At 43.2% G+C, this 22,514-nt stretch overlaps 1 protein-coding gene across 2 annotated transcripts in view; it reads right to left on the reverse strand.

Moving 5' to 3' along the window:
* Positions 1 to 22,514, reverse strand: part of MORN1 (MORN repeat containing 1) — a 370,129-nt gene that overhangs the window by 157,640 nt on the left and 189,975 nt on the right. For both annotated transcript variants that reach the window (XM_066606845.1, XM_066606844.1), the window contains one exon: positions 4,830 to 4,912. In XM_066606845.1, coding sequence (XP_066462942.1) covers positions 4,830 to 4,912 — 83 coding nt within the window. The remainder of the gene's footprint in view (positions 1 to 4,829; positions 4,913 to 22,514) is intronic.

Consider the following 22,514-nt stretch of genomic DNA (forward strand, 5'->3'; position numbering starts at 1 on the left):
GATTAAAATTACAGCTCTCGTTAATATTATAAAAAGTGATCAAGATGTTATATGTTCCCAAAAATGGAATAAATGAAGACTAGAGCTTCTCCTGCAAACAATAAGCCCTCATAGAGTTCTGTTGATGGAAAAATAAAACTTTTATGGCCCTAGGAATGCGGCAACACAGAAACAAATCCCTTAAAATAATTGTTTTTAATGTACAAAAATAGAAAAACATTTTTTAAAAAACAGTAAAAATTTGGTATCGCCGGAATCATGCTGACCCACAGAAAAATGATATCACGGTATTTATTCTGCCAGCTGAGAACTGTAAAACTGAAATAAGAATAACAATGGGGGAATTTGTTTCTTTATTTCTTAGCTTTATTGGCGTCTCCAGGACACCGACATAAGGTAACAGTAGCACAGGGGCTCAGAATCTCCTTGCCCTACAGACGCCGTAGCCACACAAGGTGCCCGTGTCCGTGAAAAATAATAGACGCGTCCCTGAACTTTTTGAGACTGGAGCTACTTAAGCAGGTTGTTATGACTGTAATTATGAGCATTTTACAGCTCACAGTAAATGCTGGAAATGATTTCACATCAGTATCTGACCTACAGACATATATAACTTATAATCTTCATCATTCATTATGGTTTTCTGATGTGTCTGTAAAAAATGTTGGCTGTGATTTTTGGATAAGTTGTCAAGAAAAGTGAAAAAGGCAGGTAGGCCACCCTATCGGCAACAGTGCCTGCAGGTAAGGGGATGCTGAGCTCATTAGGGGAATAGGTGAGTATGTTTTTTTTTTCTCTGAGGCACTCAACCGAGAGAAGATAGTATTTTATTTGGAGAATGCTATATAAGGGGACTCTACAGGGGGGGGGGGGGGGATTATTGTATAGGAGGATACATATAATTGGGGCTCTACGGAGGGGAATTATTCCATATGGAGGACACTTATTTTTATAAGGTGGGGAGAGTATCTCCTGGGGACATAATTCCATATGGAGGACATTATTATATATGCGGAATATCCAGGGGGCATTATTCTGTAAGGAGGACGTTAATATTTTATAAGAGGGGTCTCAGGAGCAAATTATTAGATAAAGGGGGTGATATTAGTATATAAGGGGACCTTCAAGGGGGGCAATATTACTTGATAAGGAGGCACTCAAAGGTGGAATTGTTCCCTTCAAAAAGGCTCACAGTGGACATTATTGGGGTACCAGCAAGATGAAGATTGTGTGTTGGTTGGTAAAGGTTTTTGCGGTATTTGAAAAGTGGTGAGCCAAAAAAGTGTCTATTACAAACTTGCAGAACCAAGTTGTGGCTGGAAGAAGTCATCATGGTGAACTGGGCTAGATAGAAAAAATGTTGGCTGTGATTTTTGGATAAGTTGTCAAGAAAAGTGAAAAAGGCAGGTAGGCCACCCTATCGGCAACAGTGCCTGCAGGTAAGGGGATGCTGAGCTCATTAGGGGAATAGGTGAGTATGTTTTTTTTTTCTCTGAGGCACTCAACCGAGAGAAGATAGTATTTTATTTGGAGAATGCTATATAAGGGGACTCTACAGGGGGGGGGGGGGGGATTATTGTATAGGAGGATACATATAATTGGGGCTCTACGGAGGGGAATTATTCCATATGGAGGACACTTATTTTTATAAGGTGGGGAGAGTATCTCCTGGGGACATAATTCCATATGGAGGACATTATTATATATGCGGAATATCCAGGGGGCATTATTCTGTAAGGAGGACGTTAATATTTTATAAGAGGGGTCTCAGGAGCAAATTATTAGATAAAGGGGGTGATATTAGTATATAAGGGGACCTTCAAGGGGGGCAATATTACTTGATAAGGAGGCACTCAAAGGTGGAATTGTTCCCTTCAAAAAGGCTCACAGTGGACATTATTGGGGTACCAGCAAGATGAAGATTGTGTGTTGGTTGGTAAAGGTTTTTGCGGTATTTGAAAAGTGGTGAGCCAAAAAAGTGTCTATTACAAACTTGCAGAACCAAGTTGTGGCTGGAAGAAGTCATCATGGTGAACTGGGCTAGATAGAAAAGATGAGAAAAGTGAACAACTCAAGTCCGAATGGATGTCACCCAATGATCATTGGGTATAACAGTACTGTAGTCAGTTATACATTCTACAGCACGCATATGTAGAGCTGATATCTACAGTATGGTCACTTTATGGTGGTAATACTAGTGATTGTAAAGTGGTTTTTTATACAGTAACAGTATTTAAATAATATTCAGTCACTATGCAGTAGTCATGGTGTAGTGGCATTACTTAGGCTTGAATAGTGATATTATTGGTAATACTGGTCCTTCTATAGTGGTTTTTATTCAATAGCAGTATGGTAATATTAGTCAGTCACTATGGAGTAGTAGAGGAAATAGTGTGGCGGTATTATTTGAGCCTTGTACAACGGAAACAGAACACACTACACCTGCTTTGATTGGCCAGTGCTGTCCATGTGAGCAGTGCTGGCCAGTCACAGCAGAGTATAGACTACAGATGCATACTAATACGCAGTGTACATCAGGTAGTCGGAGAAGTGGTGCAGCCATCTTTGTTTGTCCTGGACCGGAGGGTCGCTTGAAGTTTCAATCCATTTCTCAATTTTCCATCTCCATTCTGTTTTGTACACTGAAACAAAACTGCAGCAATTTTGTTTCCAGTTCAAGAAATTGAACAAAACCTGATCCATTAAAGGGGTTGTCTCATGAAAGCATGTGGGGTTAAGCACTTCTGTATGGCCATATTAATGCACTTTGTAATGTACATTGTGCATTAATTATGAGCCATACAGAAGTTATTCACTTACCTGTTCCGTTGCTGGCGTCCTCGTCTCCATGGATCCGTCTAAAATCGCCTCTTCTGGCGATTTTAGACGCGCTTGCGCTGTGCGGTCTTCTCCCTTCTGAATGGGGCCGCTCGTGCCGGAGAGCGGCTCCTCGTAGCTCCGCCCCGTCACGTGTGCCGATTCCAGCCAATCAGGAGGCTGGAATCGGCAATGGACTGCACAGTGAAGATCCCGGCGGCCATCTTACTAAGGTAAGTAAAAAGAAGGAAGAAGTCGCCGCAGCGCGGGGATTCGGGTAAGTACTACCCGGTTTTTCTTTTTAACACATGCATCGGGTTTGTCTCGCGCCGAACGGGGGGCCTATTAAATAAAAAAAAAAAAACGTTTCGGCGTGAGACAACCCCTTTAAGTATTTTTTTTTACACTGCAGTCAATGGGAGACTGAAAAAATGGAAAAAGCTATGTGTTTTCATCCGTTTTTCCTTTCCATTGTCATATTAGCTTTCATTTTTGAGTATGCGCAGAGCGCAGGAGACATGTGATGATAATGGGAGGGAGGGAAAGATAAACAAGCCAAGCAATACAAAACAACAGATCTGCCTAAAATACTGAAAAATGGAAGTGAAATAAAAATGAACAGAAAACATATTTTCTGCATTTTTTTTAAAGATGGATCCATCAAAAAACGGAAATACTGCCTTACATTCATTTTCATTTTCACTTCCATTTCGTACAGTATAATTTATCATAAAATAGGATCCGCTAAAAAAATTGTTAATATGAATTAAGCCGTATAATTAAGATTTTTAATTAGAGTCCTGTTAGACGAGCCAATCCTCGTTTGGATGAGTGAGTGACATCACCGCTAGCTCGTTAAACCTCGTGCAGCCTGTTTAGATATGCAGACACATCATTCAAAGGAGCATTGTTCAATGTCATTTAGGGCTAATGCCCATGGACGGATTTCGGCCGCGTTTCTGGCGGTGGAATTCCACAGCTATTAGGTTCTATTGAACCTAATAGCTTTCTGCCTGCCAGTGCTCACATGCGGAATTCTGCCTCAGATTTCCGCCGCGGTAAAATAACTGTGGCATTTTCTATTTCAACACGGATTTTCGCAGCGGGAGGTCTCCATTAATATGGTATTAATGGAGACCGCAGAAATCGACCGCGTATCCCGCAATGCTCGTGTGCATGAGCCCTTAATATTACACAATCCCTGTATAAGCGAATGTGAAAGACTGAATAATCGGCAGGGGCGTAACTATAGAGGGTGCAGGGGATGCGGTCGCACCCGGGCCCAGGAGCCTTAGGGGGCCCATAAGGCCTCTCTTCTCCATATATGGAGCCTAGTACTATGAATAAAGCATTATAGTTGGGGGCCCTGTTACAGGTTTTGCATTGGAGCCCAGAAGCTTCAAGTAATGTCTCTATGCAGCATGGTTTAGGTATGGGTACGGGTACAGAAACAGATAGAGGGGGGGCCCTAGCTCACATTTTGCATCAGGGCCCCTGAGCCTTTAGTTACGCCCCTGATAATCGGTGTTTAATTCGAACGATAAGTGAACGAGCCAACGATGATTTTTATGTCGGCAGAAAACGAACCACAACCAAAAAGCGAACGTTTGTCGTTCAGTTGTTGGCACGTGTTTAGACCGAACGATTATCGTTCACTTTCGCTCAGTTGAATGATTTTTTGAGCAATAATCACCAATATAACTTTTCTATTAAAAATGTTTAGATTCTCCAGTAACAAATCTTGTGAAGAGTCCTGCTGCTAATACTAGTAGTCATCATAATAATAGAGCGAAAGGCAAAGGCAGCGCAACCTAAGAATTCACTCTTTACAAGCCAGAAGGCTTCCAACTGCAGTATACAGCGGAGAACGGATTGGTTTGGGGGAAGGACGCGCCGTTATTTCCCAGAATAGAAGACTCTGCAAGAAGTCTGTCTCGCTTCAGGGAAAGCATGCAAAACATAAGAGGGAAAGCAGATCCAACTGAGCGACAAAAATACTGATTCACACCTACCTGCTGTCTTCAATCTTCTCCTGGGAGAATGTCATTTTCTCAGCTTTTTCACCATTTGGTCTTCCACTTGCTTTTTTTCTAGTCTGAAATGTAAAGAAATATGGATGTAAAGAACATATGGAGCCAGACAGACAGATTGCTGCACTTCTCCGTCGTTGGCAGAATTTCTGCTGTGCCATTCTACACAACTACACTAGGGAAGGATGGCTATGAGATAGATGGATGTGCCTGCAGAGAAGAGGACAGAGCCAAGGGAATAGCCTTAGAGGTTGTCACATGGCTAAATCACTTGACGGCCGCCATCTTCATTTTTATGGACAGGGCCACATCCAATGCTTGCAGTCCTGGAAAAAGAATAGAGTACGCACTGTGATCCTATAGTGGTCTCTAGAGTCAAACATTATCGTTTGTGGCCCAGCTGAAATTTCTGCCAAAAACGTGGCTAACCCCTTTTAAGGACACAGCTTAATTTAGTACTTGTAAGCTATGGACACCTTTGCGGGCATTTTTTTTTACTTAAATTCCCTTTTTTTAAGTTGACAATCATTTTTTCAAAAGGGTTTAATTAGAAAATTAGCACAGTTTGGCTTCTACAGCTTCAGAACTTATTTAGACGACCATATATCGGCCTAGGTTTTCACTCCCGGCTGATATACAGTGTCCCTTTCTGCAGGGGGAGGAGGTTGGAAGAGCCGGGAGCAGTGCACTGGGACGGGGGTAAAGCTGAGTTCCGTGACTCAGCCCCGCACCCGCCCCACCCGCTCCCATTGCAAATAGTGGTGAGGGGCAGAGAGGGCGCGGGAGCTCACTGCACTGCTCCCGGCTCTTCCAGCCTCCTCCCCCTGCAGAGAGGGACACCATATATCGGCTGGGCGTGAAAACTACTGTATACAGTAGTTGCTTCCATTTATTTTGAAAAGAAAGGTAAAAAGTAGCAAATTGAATCCCAAATATGGCATTACTTTTAAACACTTTCAGAAACTGCTCCCATTGTGTATTGAAAATGAACATTTTTTTATACACCTACAGGGCTCTTTCACACGACCGTAAAGCGCTATAAAATTGCATGAATGAAGAATAGCCGCAATCAAGTCCCAATTTTCTTGCCACGTATTTTCTGTGTTTACACGCGCGGCTGCAGCGTATTGGCAGAAAAATACGCTGCAGCGTAGAAATCCATCGATTGGCAGAAATCCTTGGGATGACTGCTAAATGCTTAAATAGAGCTGTCTTCTTTTCGCAGAGTTGGACGCAGCTAAACTCCCTCCCCCTCCCTTTTTTCAGCTCCCATAGGCGTCTATGGGAGCTTCCAGCATATACACAATAGGCACTATGTTCCTTTATTACAAACCCATAGGCACTCCTTATGCTGCCAAACCAAAGCCAGATGTGGAGGTCCCTAGGCAGTCGAAATTTAGGGGTCCCTCTTGTAAATTATCTACCAATATGTTTTTAATTAAACCAAGCAACCATTTTAATAAAATAATTTTATTACAGAAAACAAACATTACCAAATACTAAAGGGCCACTCTAGTGAAAACACATTTTTCCATGTTCCCCCTCACCTGATTGCTTGTCACACCCTAGAGGTCTCTTATGTGCGTTGCACTCCAATTTTAGGCAAAAAGGTAGCATCTGTAAGCGAAAATCTTCCTGCCATCCACCAGTAAACTTGGAAACAGTGGAGCATGTCCATACAAGTTTCGCATGAAGTCCTCAGGAATCCACCGTCAGAGCAAGCAGAGAATTGGACGTCCCGCTGCCGACTGTGTGGAAGATTCTACGCAAATGTTCGCGATGTTAACCTTACCAATTGTAATTATCACAGACCCTGAGACCTGAAAACAAAGCGATGTTCTTTCTGCGAGAGTCTGCAAACTCATATGTAGACCGATGGTTTCATGGAGTCTTTAGTGTTTGCTGATGAAGACGCCTTCCACCTTACTGGCTCAATTTACAAACATAATGTCAGAATCTGGGGGAGGGAAAACCCATCTGTCTACATGGAGCGTATGTGTGACTCCCTCAAGGTGAATGTGTTTTGCGCTACAACCTGTAGGAAAAATGTCCGGCCCCTTCTGTATCCATGAGGATCTCATACCCGGACGCTACAGATATGGCTTCCACCTTACTGGCTCAATTTACAAACATAATGTCAGAATCTGGGGGAGGGAAAACCCATCTGTCTACATGGAGCGTATGTGTGACTCCCTCAAGGTGAATGTGTTTTGCGCTACAACCTGTAGGAAAAATGTCCGGCCCCTTCTGTATCCATGAGGATCTCATACCCGGACGCTACAGATATGGCTTCGGCCACAGCTGGAAGAGGAAATCCCAAGTTTCATATTCCAACAAGATGGAGCACTCCTACCCCAATTTGCAGAAGTGAGCTCAATAGGCAACTACCAAAATGATGGATTGGTTGTGCAGGTCATGATGACACAGAACTTCGACCTTGGCCTCCACGCTCCTTGGCCTTTATGCCTAGTGATTTTTCTTTCTCTGGTGGAGTGTTAAAGATAGAGTCTACATGCCCCCTACCACCCGCCATGCATGATCTGCGGCGTCACGGAAGCCGTTGCGTCAGTTACTTGTGATACTCTACAACGTGTATGGCAGGAACTTGACTCCAGGCTCGATGTATGTTGAATGAAAAAGGGGGCTGACATTGAACACCTCTTATGTGGGAAACACTTTTGATGCTGCTGTGCTACAAAGCTTTGAGTTTCTGTTTCCATTGATATCAAATTTATGTATGTGAATGTCATTAAACGTGAGTAAGAAGTGTTTCAAATCGGGAAGATAATGACAGCTGACAAGATGAGCTTTTAAGAGACAAACTCTAAGTTGAACCTGATGTCTATGGTTTATGTACATTAAGATGATAATGCGTACATTACATTAACACAGTATTTTCTCTATAGAGTCTTTTAATGTAAAGTTGTCGTTTCTTTGAGTTTATTCATTTTTTTCTATCTTTCGGAAACAATTTAAGAATGCTTGATTGCTATTTTCTTTCAAGATCAAATCAATACTATCTTGATCTATTGTCACAGGCCCATAGACCAGTAGCTCATCTACCTATTTTGTAATTCGGCACTGTGCCATACTGAGCCAATATGTGGCACTGTATCCTCCAATATAAGCAATCTTGCTAGGCGAGAATACCTCCATAATGCAGCATCCAAAGGAACATTTCATGATTTTTTGCCATGGATTCTCAATTGTTACTTCTGAACAGAATGTACATGTTAGGCTTCCTGTCCACGGGCGTTGCAGTATCCCACGGCAAAGCTCCGCCATGGGAGCCGCCTCCCGGGAGTGGGAGCCACCACCAAATCTCCGCCGGTCAGCCCTATCTAATAGATACGCTGACCGCGGAGAATTGGGGCAATTCGCAGCATGATGCGAATTGCCTGCCACGAGCGGAGAATCGCGATGATTCTCGGCTCGTGGATAGTGTGCCGGCGCTTTCCATAGCAGTGCTATGGAAAGCTTCAGAGGGCGAAATCACGCCTGTGGACAGGCACCCTTAGGCCCAAAAAGGACTTGTTTACACACAGAGTACAACATAGTATCATAGTACACTAGGCTGAATGAAGACAATGTTACTCTAGTTCAGCCTGTTTCAACTCCCCCTCTTGTTGGTCCAGAGAAAGGCATAAAAAAAAACAACAGGCCAATTTAGCTCATTTGGAGGGAAAAAAAATTCCTTCCTGACTCCATAATGGCAGCCAATAATCCCTGGATCAACGTTTCAGATCAACAAACCTTATGTGTTTTTAATGTCTATGTTCTGTAATATCATAGCGCTATAGAAAGACATATAGTCCCCTCTTAAACTCCTCTATGGATTTTGCCATCACCACGTCCTCAGGCAGAGAGTTCCACAGTCTCACTGCTCTTACACAAACGTGGAGAACACAAAAGATACAAAGTAACACAAACAGGGACACAGGAAGTTGACAGGGAATAGTGGCAAAGATTAGATGACACACAAAATGTAACTGACCACAATAACACAGGAAACAATATGCATAAACACACAGATGTAACAGCAGACCTAGCTTTAGGCCGGCTGCACATGGCAGGGTTGGATTCCGCATGGGGAATCTGTCCCTGCCAGCAGCGGCGTCCGCGCGTACCTGCTGGCTTTCAGTTACATCTGTACTGTGGATGGTCCGCACGGCTCCCCTTTGGACATGCGCAGTACAGATTTGTACTTTTTTTCAAATTTCTGCTTTTCCTACAGAATCCGCGACCTTTCTGCAATTACATTGCGGTAGGGCCGCAGATTGGACAGCTTCCATTGACTTGGTCCGTGGATAAATGGAGCGTGTTGCGGAAACTGCAATTGGTTTCCACAAGTGTGGAGGAAGAATCAATTTCCTATAACATACTATGGGCGCTATTTGCTGTGGATTCACGGTGCGGACGTCTACCGCAGATTCCACAGCAAATATCTGTCCGTGGGCAGGAGCCCTTAGAAAGGGAACAGCTGACCAGACCGGATACACCTTCAGACGACAAGGAATCAATCTAACAAAGACTCGCAGACCAGACCAGATCTTCAATAATGTTATCAGACAGTCAGACTAGAGCAAGTGAATAACTGGTGGGCTCTGTGAGGAGTAGATGGACTAAGTGTGCACAGATTAAGGGCGATTCATTGGCTGAGAGCTGGGACAACTGAGCCCACTAATCTGCCAACACAGAGGAGGAGCGGTATCATTGTCGGCATCCAATGCCGAAAAAGACAGCAAGCATGCACCAGCATGAGGATTCTGTGGGCTGGGGCTGAGTTAGTGACCGATTTGATCCCGTTCATCCCCATTCAGGGAACAGGCAAATAACAACCCCTGGCCGAATGGAACTGTCATGTGATAGAACGAAACAGCTCTGAATGAAACCCATTTACATTGGGTCTATTTGGCCTCCCACTTTTTTTCTGGACTTGACAGGACAAAATAGCGCTGCAGGCTGCATTAATCCGTCCTGCTTTAGCCAAAATCAACTACAGAGGCCCTGAAATGGAACCTCCAATACCGATGTGATTGAACCTTTATTGTTAAGTGTCAGGTTTTTAATGAGCTTAAACACATTTGATCACTGCTGCATCCAAACATGAATCTAAAATACTCATGGCGTAGGTTTAGGCCATCAAAATAGTTTGGTTGGTATAGAAAAATCTACACTTCTGTATGTCTGCAAGCTTCCAGTATATAAAACAATCTCCACATCTCCAGTGAATCTATTCTTTGCAGCTACAAAAAACTCAATATTTGGTTCCACGTTTCTTCGTGTGATGTTCTTAGTTGTGGTTGACAGATCAGGAGGACTAGGAAGCGTTCCTTAAGATTTATGAGAGCAAATCTATATCAGACTGAGATAACACGGTCCTGATTGAAAGTGACATACAATCATTGTAAAAAAAATATCAAGCACCTAGGAGTTGTCAGAATGGAATGAAATTTACTATGTGTGATTGTACCATTGAGATAAGTAAGTGATTACAATATTTGAGCAAAAGGCTAATTTATTGCGGAAAATTGAACATTTGTAGGGAGGCTCTAGTACCCTGTTGTACCACCTCTAGCTTGGATACAAGATGTGAAACGGGCAGGCTTGGAGGCTCTAGTACCCTGTTGTACCGCCTCTAGCTTGGATACAAGATGTGAAACGGGCAGGCTTGGAGGCTCTAGTACCCTGTTGTACCGCCTCTAGCTTGGATACAAGATGTGAAACGGGCAGGCTTGGAGGCTCTTGTACCCTGTTGTACCGCCTCTAGCTTGGATACAAGATGTGAAACGGGCAGGCATGGAGGCTCTAGTACCCTGTTGTATCGCCTCTAGCTTGGATACAAGATGTGATATAGGCGGGCATGGAGGCTCTAGTACCCTGTTGTACCACCTCTAGCTTGGATACAAGATGTGATACAGGGGACATGCAGGCTCTAGTACCTTGTTGTACCACCTCTAGCTTGGATACAAGATGTGATAAGGGCGGGCATGGAGGCATACAGATTTTGTATGGTATCTTACAGCATATCGGTCCACATTTTCTGTAATGAAGCCTCTAGAACATGCAAACTCAGACTGTCAAATTTTGCACCCCAGATGGTCCCATACATGTTCTATTTGCAATAAATTTAGCGAGCAGGCAGGCCACAGAAGTGTGGCAATGTTGTGGGGACATTCATGTGGCAACCTTGTGTGTGCGGCCGAGAATTATTCTGCTGAAAAATGCCTCTTGGAGAGGAACACATGTGGCTGCAGGATGTCCTGAACATATCACTGAGCTGTCATTGTTCCTCGTACCACTACTAGGGGTGACTGACTGTTGTATGTGGTGGCCTCCCAGACCATCACACCAGTAGTGGGCGCAGTGTGCAGCTCCACTACAAAGGCAGGATTGAGACACTCACCCCTAAGTCTCCAGGCACAAACATGGTTGTCGTCAGTGCCCAAACTAGACCTGGATTCGTCACCGAACACAACCCAGTTCTACTCCATAGCAGTCCAGTTTCATTGTTCATGAAACACTGCGAACGGAGGCGACAGTGGGTGTCAAAGCCAGTACACGTAATGGGTACCGTGAGACCAAATGTCCTTTAGCTAAGTGCCTGAAAATGGTTCTGACAGGGGGCCTGTATTGATTCTGTCTCTGGATGTGGACAACAAAACAGTTGGAGCTGCTTGGGCTTGTCAGACAATCCTCTACTGATGGTCTGTTGAGGTTGTCCTGAAACCGGTAACCTTGTGTGTGTGCCCTCACGCATACAGTGGTCCCAACACCTCCTAACAGTCTGTTCAGAATAGCCCAGTTGGTGGCAATTCATCGATACAACCATCCAGCTTCTCGCATTCTAAGAATGTACCACCTCTCAATTGCTGGTAACTGGGCAAAATCTCTTCTATTGCATAATAGAGGCGTCTAGTGGTCAACAAGCTCTACACAAGCAGAAAAAAGGTCCACTACATACAAATAGCCTCTGAGAACCTTTTTAAAGGCTAATGGTGGAACCAATTTTAGGAGCTCTCAAGACCATTCATCCAATCACGCCATAACTCCAATCAATTGCATATCTGCCTGAGATGTAACCATATGCTCAGTTTTGCAGCAAAACTTCTTCTAGGGGTTTGATTTATTTTGGAAAAGAATGTATTTAAGGATGATAATCAAAATTCAATGAATGTATCAAGTGTTTTATTGGTAATTCTGTCACGTTAAGTAGTGTTCTGCTTATCTCAGCATTTTATATTGTAATCTGCCAATTTCCAAGAACTCTAAAGGAAGGTGACAATATCTCAAATATGCTATTGATTAAGCACCATCAGATTGATTGATTATATCATGAGAATAGTGTGTCCAAATCTCCATTGTCAATAGAGTGACCGTGCACATGTGTGTCAACCACTACATTCGGTGTTTGTGGAGATAGCTACGCTCAACTATGCTCCACAGTCCCATAGAAGTGAATGGAGCATTCTTGTGATTACTGGATGTCCCAACAGTTGGACTCCCGATGTGGTGATCAGCCAATTCTCTATACTGTACATAGGTGATGAATGTCTTTGGTGGGAAAATCCTTTTAATAACTGTACAATGAAAAGTTCTGCCAGTTTCTAATATACTTTATGTTTCAAAGTTTCCCCATTTTCAAGACCGATTTTTGCAGTCAGTGAATTTCCCTTCACTCTTGTACTCTTGTTTATGTCCAGAGTAGAGATGAGCGAGTATACTCGCTAAGGCTAACTACTCGAGCGAATAGTGCCTTAGCCGAGTATCTCCCCGCTCGTCTCTAAACATACAGGGGCTGGCGGGGGGCGGAGAGTGGCGGGGGAGAGAGGGGAGGAACGGAGGGGAGATCTCTGTCTCCCTCTCTCCCCCCGCTCCCCGCCGCAACTAATCTGTCACCTGCGCCGGCCCCCGAATCTTTGGAGATGAGTGGGGAGATACTCGGCTAAGGCACTACTCGCTTGAGTAATGTGTCTTAGAGAGTATACTCACTCATCTCTAGTCCAGAGGCTAAAAACTGATACAGATCTAATGCTAGTCACAACTTAGAGATTGGACGAATAATGTATATGTCGTCTAGGCAATCACTTGTGATACATAGTGTTACAAAGATTGTAAAACTGTCTTGGAAGTTGAACATAATACCTGGTAAACCCTTTTAAACTTAACATTGATAGCCTGTCTTTATGATGGACCAGCAATGTTTGATCAGCGGTGCTCTGCTCCTGGGTCCTTCAATGCCACATTGATAGCCTATCCTAAACATAGGTTATGAATGTAACTTCCTGGACAAAGCCTGTAAGACTTAGGCGGGCTGCACATGACTGAATTTGGATTGCGGAATCCGGAGCAGGCGTCCACTTCAATGTTCTGCAGCAAATATCTTCCATAGTATCCTATGGACAAGCACTTTTTCCTGCATCATCCATTGTGATTTTCCGCCCGTGGAGGAAAAATCGCAGCATGCTCTATTTTTGAGCAGATTCCGCGTGGATGGCTTTCATTGAAGTCAATGGAAGCCGGCCGACCTGCGCCCCTGTACTGTGCATGTCCAATGGCAAGCTGTGCAGATCATTCGCAGTACATGACAGGTATGTGCAGACGCCGGTCTCGTGCAGCCGGCCTTATGTATCACCTAGGACAGTGATTACCTACTGTACTACCAAGGAGGAACCCCTGAAAAATCAATGTCTATTCCTACCTATAATAGGGCTGCGTTAGAAACTAAGTATCCTATGGTTTTTCCCAACACTGTGTTCTGGCTACAATGTGTTGACTGCTTTGCCAAGCCTCTATGAGCAGGATGAAGTCAATTTGCCATCCCTATTGTAAGGGTTCATACATGAAGTTGTATTACGACTCCATCCAACCTCCAACATAATGTGGTTCTTATAGAAATACTAGTAGAATGCCCGTTCCAGGACAACGACGGCAATCTATATATATATATATATATATATATATATATATATATATATATATAAATATCCATGTTCAGAAATATTATTCAGTGGGATTAGTTATCCTTATAACCCAAAGGCATCAGCTATTTCGAATACATAAAGTTCCGAAGACAAAGCAATGTGAAGGTCCCTTTGCTTGTTCCCCCACTGGCCTACTTTTGTTGGCATTGGTAATTTTTCAGAAGCCTCCATAGGCTTTTCTTTTATTCTTAGTGCATCTACTTAAAATATTTCCCAGTAAACAACATTCCAATGAAGTTTGATGTACAGGATGGGCCACGGAAAATTAGCCCACCACTGCACACACATGAAAGCTGTCTAAAAAAAAAACGATGTTGTTCATAGCAACCAATCACAGCAAAGCTTTCATTTTATTTTAGTAGTATAATAAATGAAGGCTGTGCTGTGCTTGGTTGTGATGGGCAACAAAAACAGATGTTCTTTCAAGACCTCTTTCATAAGAGTGTGGTGCTGGGCTACTTTTCCATGGCCCACCCTATAGATGCTATGGTGATGATGCGTGTGTGTGCATCATAGCGTGTATTTACATAATGCATACAACTGATTTAGAACCGCATCACATCAGGCTAAGATGTATGTATGTATCAAGATATGGGTCTTTACTGTACCTCTCCAACCTCATACCAAGACATTCTGTAGGTAGGTCTTTAACTTGGCAACACCTGTTCATATTTCCTATTAAGGCATATGGACATCATACAGCTGGGTTCCCCACTCTGGATCCCCTTTATAAGAGCAGCTCCCATTCTGGTGGACTTGAGCCATCCTTGTACTACAAGGATAGCCATTCATCTGAACCCTTGTCAGCTATTTGGTAGAGTGTCGGCATTGGGACCTGGGGCAACCAGTTGATCACCTCGGGAACTATATTATGAAAGAAGGTGTCTCTGATGGGATAGCTTCTTTAATGTCAATGTCTATGTTTAAAAAAAATTGGTTTACAGTACATATTTAAGTTAGTAGTCTTCCCTAGAAGCGGTACTTTCTAACAGAGACAAGCGCCATACATATGGCACCCATTGATGCGTATACGGCAGAAAAGGGCGGCTGTGCAGCTCAGTACTAAGGAGCTGTACAGGCCTTGAACCCATGGCTTTGCCATAAGAGTGACAACTTCTGCTGCCGTGAGAAATCCCTGACTAGTTGCAGGGCACTCTGGTTAGGACATACAGACCTATGGTAAGTACACACTGGGTACTGTTCTACTCTATTCATAGTCGAATGCAAGTGTGAACCCAGCCTAACATTATGGCTTTATATTAACAGTAGAACAAAAGCCCGTCCCAGGATGGCGACTGCAATGCATATATATAAATGTAGATGGCGTGAGGCATGAAATCTGTAGTACAGGGTGGGCCACGGAAAACTAACCCAGCACCACACTCTTATGCAAGCTGTCTAAAACAAAGTCTTTGCTGCCCATAGTAACCAATCACAGTGCTACTTTCATTTTACTTCAGCAATATAAGAAATAAAAAGCTGCGCTGTGATTGGTTGCTATGGACAACTGACAGATTTTCTTTTAGACAACTTTCAAAAGACTTTGCTGCCAAGCTATTTTCCATGGCACAACCTGTAGATGCTATGGTGATGGTGAGTGAGCGAGTGAGCGGTATAGCGTGTAGCAGAGTCGTAACTTAAAGCTCCTGGGTCCCAATGCAAAATGTGTAGCAGGGCCCCATATTATAATTTTTTATTAATACTACTGGGCACCTATATGGAGAAGAGAGGCCTTATGGGCCCCCTAAAGCTCCTGGGCCCGGGTGCAACCGCATCCCCTGCACCCACTATAGTTACGCCCCTGGCGTGTAGTTACATAATGCATACACATGAGTGCAGAGGTGTTTTCATAATAAACCACAGCACATCAGGCCAAGGCTAGATTCACACAGGCAATTTTTAGGCCCACGTTCTATCCAATAGGAATAAGGACGGAACTTGTATTCACATGAGCGATTTTTCTCTCAAACCAATGGTCCGAGAGAGAAAAATCTCTGCATGTCCTAGTTTTGAGTGATATCTCACAAGAAATCGCCTCTTCAATGTGTTCTTCAAAAACTAGCAATGCATTTGCATGTGAGTACGGTGCAATTGTTATCATTTTAGCTATTGTAAACCAATGCAATTTTTTTCACGTGCATGAAAAACGCCCATGACAATTGCATGTACACAGATGCAATCGTAGGTAAAAATCGCTTCCTACACATGGCCCGTGGAACTCGAGCTGATATTGCACTCATGAGCATGCGATGTACCTGCGGATGTGAGACGTTTTTCTGTCAAAAACACCTCCCATCACTTCAGTAAAGTTGCAAGATCGGCAAGTGTTTCCCATTGTTTTAATTGGGAAACCTAGCATCGCACTTACGTGCACCTCACACGCAGTGCTATGTCTTTCACTGTCCCATTGAAAACAATGGGCGATGTATTTCAAGGAATGCGCAAAGATAAGGTGTAGTGGCTCAGCACATCATCCTGGTCCCCTCCATCAGTGGCCTAGCAAGGTGGGTGCAGGAGGTGCTATCAGTGAGGGGGATGACAGCTCAGCCAGTCAGCTGTGGTCCTGGTGCGCAACTACTTGGCAGCAGCGGGTGGAGGACCTAAAAGGACTCTGCAAGAAGCCTCTCACAAAGCCTGAACTGCCCCCAGCGCCGGTTAACCCTCCCCTCGGCAGTCCTGGCATGAGGGGGGCACAGACCTACAGAGCAGGAAGCTTCCAGGACCTCTGATCATGTCATGTGATATCCTGTGTTGGAGGAGTCAGGGATTACATGACCACGGGGGAGATCAGTAAATGTAGGACTCTTCTGTGTTCTGTGTGTTGGAGCTGTGGGGGTCAGGATGGATGGATGGAGTGAGTGAGTGGAGCGGAGCTGTGGGGGTCAGGATGGATGGAGTGAGTGGAGCAGTGGGGGTCGGGATGGATGAAGCTGAGCTGTGTGTGTGATGTCTGGGGGTCAGGATGGATGTAGTGGAGCTGTTTGTGTGATATGTGTTGTGAGGGTTATGAACATATTAATTTATATATGTATGTATCTTTATACGTTTCCGGAGGCTGTAGGCCTAAATTGTACACTCTATTCTGTGTCCTATAAAAAGCTCTGCTAAAATGCTTGTACATTTAGGCTAGTACTTAATTACATTATGTAGAGGTGTAATCTTAAGTGTCCATCATGTCTCCAAGATCCTGTTTATCTCGTTACACTGATCAAAAGGTTGTATGGAATGCTTTGTTTCTTACTGCTGTCTAGGTAGGGCATGTGATAAGAATGTAGAGTGTGATGATAATCAGGGTACCAGACACGATGTCTACAAACAAACAAATAAAGCATTGTTTATAGAGAAGACAAAATTATGTACCAGTAAAACAGGTCAACCTCTGTAACACTAACCTACTGATACGCCTACTATTTTCTGTATAAGACTAAGTCAATTTACACAATAAAGTCAGATTGCTCTAAGACACGACCGTGATGCCTGTGTCTATTGCTTTCTCATGGTGGCTGCCATAACCACCTCTGATTTGGAGCCCCACAGCATATTAACGTAACATGGATTTATCCCTAACAGAAATTGGCGCCCAACGTGGGGCTTGATGGAACAAGAGGACCACCTACACCTCGAACCCCCCCGGACCCAGATGGGATAAGGAGCCACTCGGAACCACGGATTGACAAAAACTGCGTAGTAAGGTAAGGTTTTATCTTGCCACAATCTATCCGTGCTTCCTGGCTGCTCCTTTCCTGTCCGAGGGGTAAGAAGTGCATGCCTCTTATAAATCTTCAAGCTTTTTAAGAATTCATATGGTGGGCTGAATATGCTGTGCGGGTGTTTAACTGTTATTGTCTTTATTTGTTACCTTGCATGGTCAGTGTACAGAATATGAAACCCGCTTGCCGATCTCTGAAAGGCATGGTATAAATTGTACCAGGGAAGCCTAAAATTTTCAGGGGATAAAATCCCTGATGGGATCCTCTTATAGGTATAAGAGAAGTAGTTGAGACGGGGGGAAATAAGCAGGGTTGGGAAGTACCGACACTTTTAGACAAGTGAGGAAGTACTGACACTTAAAAAAGTACTGACACGTTAGTAACTGACATGCAAATGTTTTTGTCTTTATGTGTGTGTATAAATGGAAGGACCTGTATGAGAGTTAGACTGTGTTATATGGTGTATACTGTCCGGTAACCAGAAACGAAATGAAGCAAAAATGACCAAATGCTGAGCCAGACCACAGGGGGTGGAGCTAGGTGATGTAAGGAGATGGGAGGGAAGAACAATAGGAACAGGTCTTGCTCCACCCTCCACACAGTCCAGCCTAGGTGAAAAGTGTGTCTCCATTTTAAGTGGATGTTGGTGTATATATATGTATATTGTGGTAATGTATAGAGTGAAGGTCACTCTTAGACTCCATGTTAAGTCTCTCACTTGAACAAATGGAGTGACCAAAGGAGGGGCATCTAATTTTATTCCTGAGACTAGTTGTGTGAGATAATAGCCCAGGATTACCACAGTGTATATATGTATATACAGATTCGTGGAATATGTGGAATTCAAAAATATTGGGTTGTGTTAATTTGAATATTATTGAATTAAGATATTAATATGAGATAATTGTGTACTTGAAACACCTGATAAGTACTTTAGTCAAATTAATAACAAAAGTTCTATTTAAAGTGTAATTCATCTTCAATGAACAACAGTATTTTATTTGAAGAGTGTATAAAGAAAATAATAATAATAATAATAAGCCTCTTGGTGTATATAAACCGCCAGCCATTGGCCATAGTGCTGGTAAAGAGGATAAGGTATGGAAGACTGCATAAGAAAATAGTGAAACAAACAATTGTTTTATGTGTGTGAAAGAATAAAAACAATAAGCCTCTTGGTGTACATAAACCGCCAGCCATTGTCCATACTGCTGGTAAAGAGGATAAGGTGCGGAAGATAGCTAAAGAAATTGGCAAATGAATATTGGTCCCCATCCCACTTATTAGGGTCCCAATCAACTACAGTATGAACCTTTTATAGTGTCTAACTCTCTTTAAAGCGTAATTTGAACTAAGTCTTGCTCCTTGCAGCAATACATTAATGGCGCTGTGAACCGGATTACGCAGAGAGTAATACACTAGTTTGTTTTAAAGGAAAATTTTGATAAACTGATAGTTGAAGAATTTCTTGTGATAATCGGGCTTAGTGTGAAAATGTCGCCTTTTAAGAAAATCCGCAATAGTACGAAAATGTCGGTAGCTAAGAACAAAGAAGTGTCCGATGAATTGTTAATAATGCCAGGGTGGAATAAAGCCCCCTATAATATATTGGCCGCTGAGTGGTCACAGTGTGGTGAATATCAGTATGTGGGTAGAAATGGGCATAAGTTGTATTGTGTTTGTCATTGGGTAGCCTATTCTGAACGAATTGTGTAAAAACCGCGGTACTAAGAGTTTTTCTTATCTATACATAATTCGCTCATTATTGGAAGTCTGGTGTACAGTAAATACAATCCCAATTTCTACTTCACATATTATCAGTCCGTATAGGAATGAATAAAACCCCCCTTAGTGAGTGTGAATTTGCAGTTTTGTAAGGTGGGGGGGCAAGTGTATTACATTCTGGGTTAATCTTAAATAGACAGCCCAGGAAGATAGTCACAGGCAGTGGAACCAGTTATACAGCTATCTGTCTGGACAAGTTTCTGTGTTCTATAGAAGATAAGATAAATTTCAAAGGGTGGGGAGTACTGGGCTTTAGAAGACCTACTTGTCTTTGCAAAGAAATCTGAATTAAGAATTGGTTATATTTGGCTACACAGGAAGTATGTTGTATTATATATATATATATATACTGTTCAGTAGCTGAAAATGAAATGAGAAAAGAATTCAAAGATGTTCTCTCATTGTGGGGTCAGTTCCCTCTTCCATCTTCACCCCCTCCTTCATCTCAATTCCAACCGTCTCCTCCCCACCCTATGCCAAGTCATCCACTCCAAGGTCAAACATTGGACTGGAGGGATGGACCTGCTGGCATTGTGGACAACAGAACCCGGATTGGAGAGAGAGCTGCCCTGCTTGCGGAGCTCCTCGGCACAAACCGGTTATGCCTATGCTCACTAGATCCTAGGCTAGTGAGTGAAAGCATGAGAAGGAGGACAAGGAGGAGATGCAGGAGTATATGTAAAACAGGGAAGGCAGCGGGAACTATAATCTAAAATTATGTGAAAGACTATTGTGGCACAGATTGGGATAAAATTAAACATAGAGAATTGAGAAGTGGTAAAATATTTTTAATTTGTCTGAAACATTGGGGAAAAAGAAAAAAAAAAACAAAAATTTGAGAGAATCCTCCTTGTCTCTTTCTAATATCACACAAAGAGAAGGAAGAAAGTGTAAAACAATTCTATGCCCGCCTTCAACAACATTAGTCAGATCTGGGGTATAGGGGCATAGAAAAGATGGGCAAACATGTACTTAGTATGGCCTTTGTAGAAGGTCTATTGGAATCCCTAAGGTCATAGATAATAAACCAGAGTGGAGACAGTCTGAATCTCCGGCCCTTTTTCAGACAAAAGGGCATTTATGTAACTGTCCTGCAGGCTTGGACTCCGCCTGAGGGGACTGTGCTGTTGCAATATGTTAATGACTTTCCAGCTTTGTGTTGAGGATCTGAAACATGTCAATCTGCATCTATTTCTCTTCTAAAATTTTTTTTAGCAGAAAATGGCTGCAAGGCTTAAAAAGGAAAAATTACAGCTTTGTAAACAAAAGGTTGTTGTCTAGCTCAAGAAGGCAGACATCTCACAGAACGACGCAGGGCTGCAGTTCAAGCCATTTCTGTATCTTCTTCTGCTGCCAAAGCTTCGCACCTTTTTGGGACTTGTCTCATACTGTCGTCCCTGGCCTTTCATGCGACAGCAGTATTGACGCAAAAACATGGAGGACGTCCACGGTCACTTGGGTATTACTCCATGAGATTGGATCCGGTAGCCCGAGGAGCCCCCTCCTGTGTCTGTGCGGTGGCAGCAGTACAAGCAATGGTTGACAAATCTTCTGAGTTGGTCCTGGACTACCCCCTAGTGGTTCTCACCCCTCATGACATCCAGAGTATACTCACTCAAGTACAACCTAAACACCTGTCTCTAGCTCGTCAAATAAGGTTGCAATGTGCTTTGCTCATGCCCCCCCTTTAATATTTCTTTTCAATGGTGAACCCGGCTACTCTTCTTCCAATCGAGTATCCTGTTTCAAATGGGGGAGGGGGAGGCATAGGTGATCAAATGGGGGAGGGGGATGCATAGGTGATCTATGTACTACAGATCAGCTATTTTTAAAAATTTTTGCAAATAAGAACGTGATCTATTTGGAATAGAATATCAGCATGATTGTCTAGCATTGATGCAACAAGAAAGTTTACGTTTTAAAGAGTTATTGAAACCCCTTGTTAATACATATTTTGAGTTGTATTTTATAGATGGTACCAGGGTGATTGACAACTCCACACCAGATATGCAGTGTTCACACAACAAGATCTCTAAAAGCAGAATGCCTCCGCATGTCTCAGCACAAGAAGCGGAACTGAAGGCCCTCACTGAGGCGTGTAGAGTGACAGAAGGTAACCATTTACACTGACTCCTGGTATGTATTCGGCATAGATCATGGTTACGGCCCAATATGGAAGGCCAGACATTTTTAAACTTCTGTAGGACAACCCATTGAGAATGGTGTAGCAGTACAGAACCTTATGAAAGCCCTACTCCTACCAGACAAAGTAGCAATCCTGAAGGTGAAAACTCATACTAAAGCCAACAGTGCAGAAGCAAAAGGCAACGCCCTAGCAGACTTCAGCGCAGACAGCGGCCCTCAAGCCGTGGAAGAAAGAAGAAAAGAAGATACTGACCGCACAAGTCAGAGACTATGATTTGGACTTTGATAAAAATTTGAACATTGATGTACTAAAGACATTACAGTCACAAGCCAGCAAAGAAGAAAAAGATAAATGGACTAATATGGGAGCAGTAGAACAGGGTGGCGTATGGCAAACAGTCAGTAACTTGCCTACCACGATCCCTGTACCCCATAATGGCCCAGCTGATCCATGGAAAGACTCACCTATCGAAGGCAGCTATGTTACCTACGCTTGAGAGAGAAAGGGTTGCCCCCTGGGTTCTTTGTAGCTGCTACATCATTTGTCCAGTTTTGCATGAGCTATGCCGTAAGCAACAGGGTAGAAGTAAATTGACCACAAAGGCACTTGCCAGGGACACTCTACCCATTTCAGGGATTGCAAATTGACAACATTCAGCTCCCACGTGTTGGGAAGTATGAATATGTGCTTGTTGTTGATGTTTTTCAGGTTGGAGGCGTACCCTGTTACAAAAGTAAATGAGCAGGTAACCGAAAAGAAGCTCATGAATAAGGTAATCTGCAGATACGGGGTACCAGAGGTAATCGAGTCAGATAGAGGTACACATTTCACAGGTGAAATAATGCAACACTTCATGTCTGCCCTGGGTAACTCCCAGGCATTTGACACCCCTTATCATCCACAAAGAGCCAGAAAACCATATTGCATTATAATATTTCTCTTCAGGCAATGAAACCCTGCACCAGAGGAAAACGAAAATGGTGAGATACCCTATTAGGGGGAATTGGTACAGGTGTAGGGGTTCTGAACTCTATAGATTTAG

The sequence above is a fragment of the Eleutherodactylus coqui genome, chromosome 6, assembly GCF_035609145.1.
Source record: "Eleutherodactylus coqui strain aEleCoq1 chromosome 6, aEleCoq1.hap1, whole genome shotgun sequence".
Classification (NCBI taxonomy): Eukaryota; Metazoa; Chordata; class Amphibia; order Anura; family Eleutherodactylidae; genus Eleutherodactylus; species Eleutherodactylus coqui.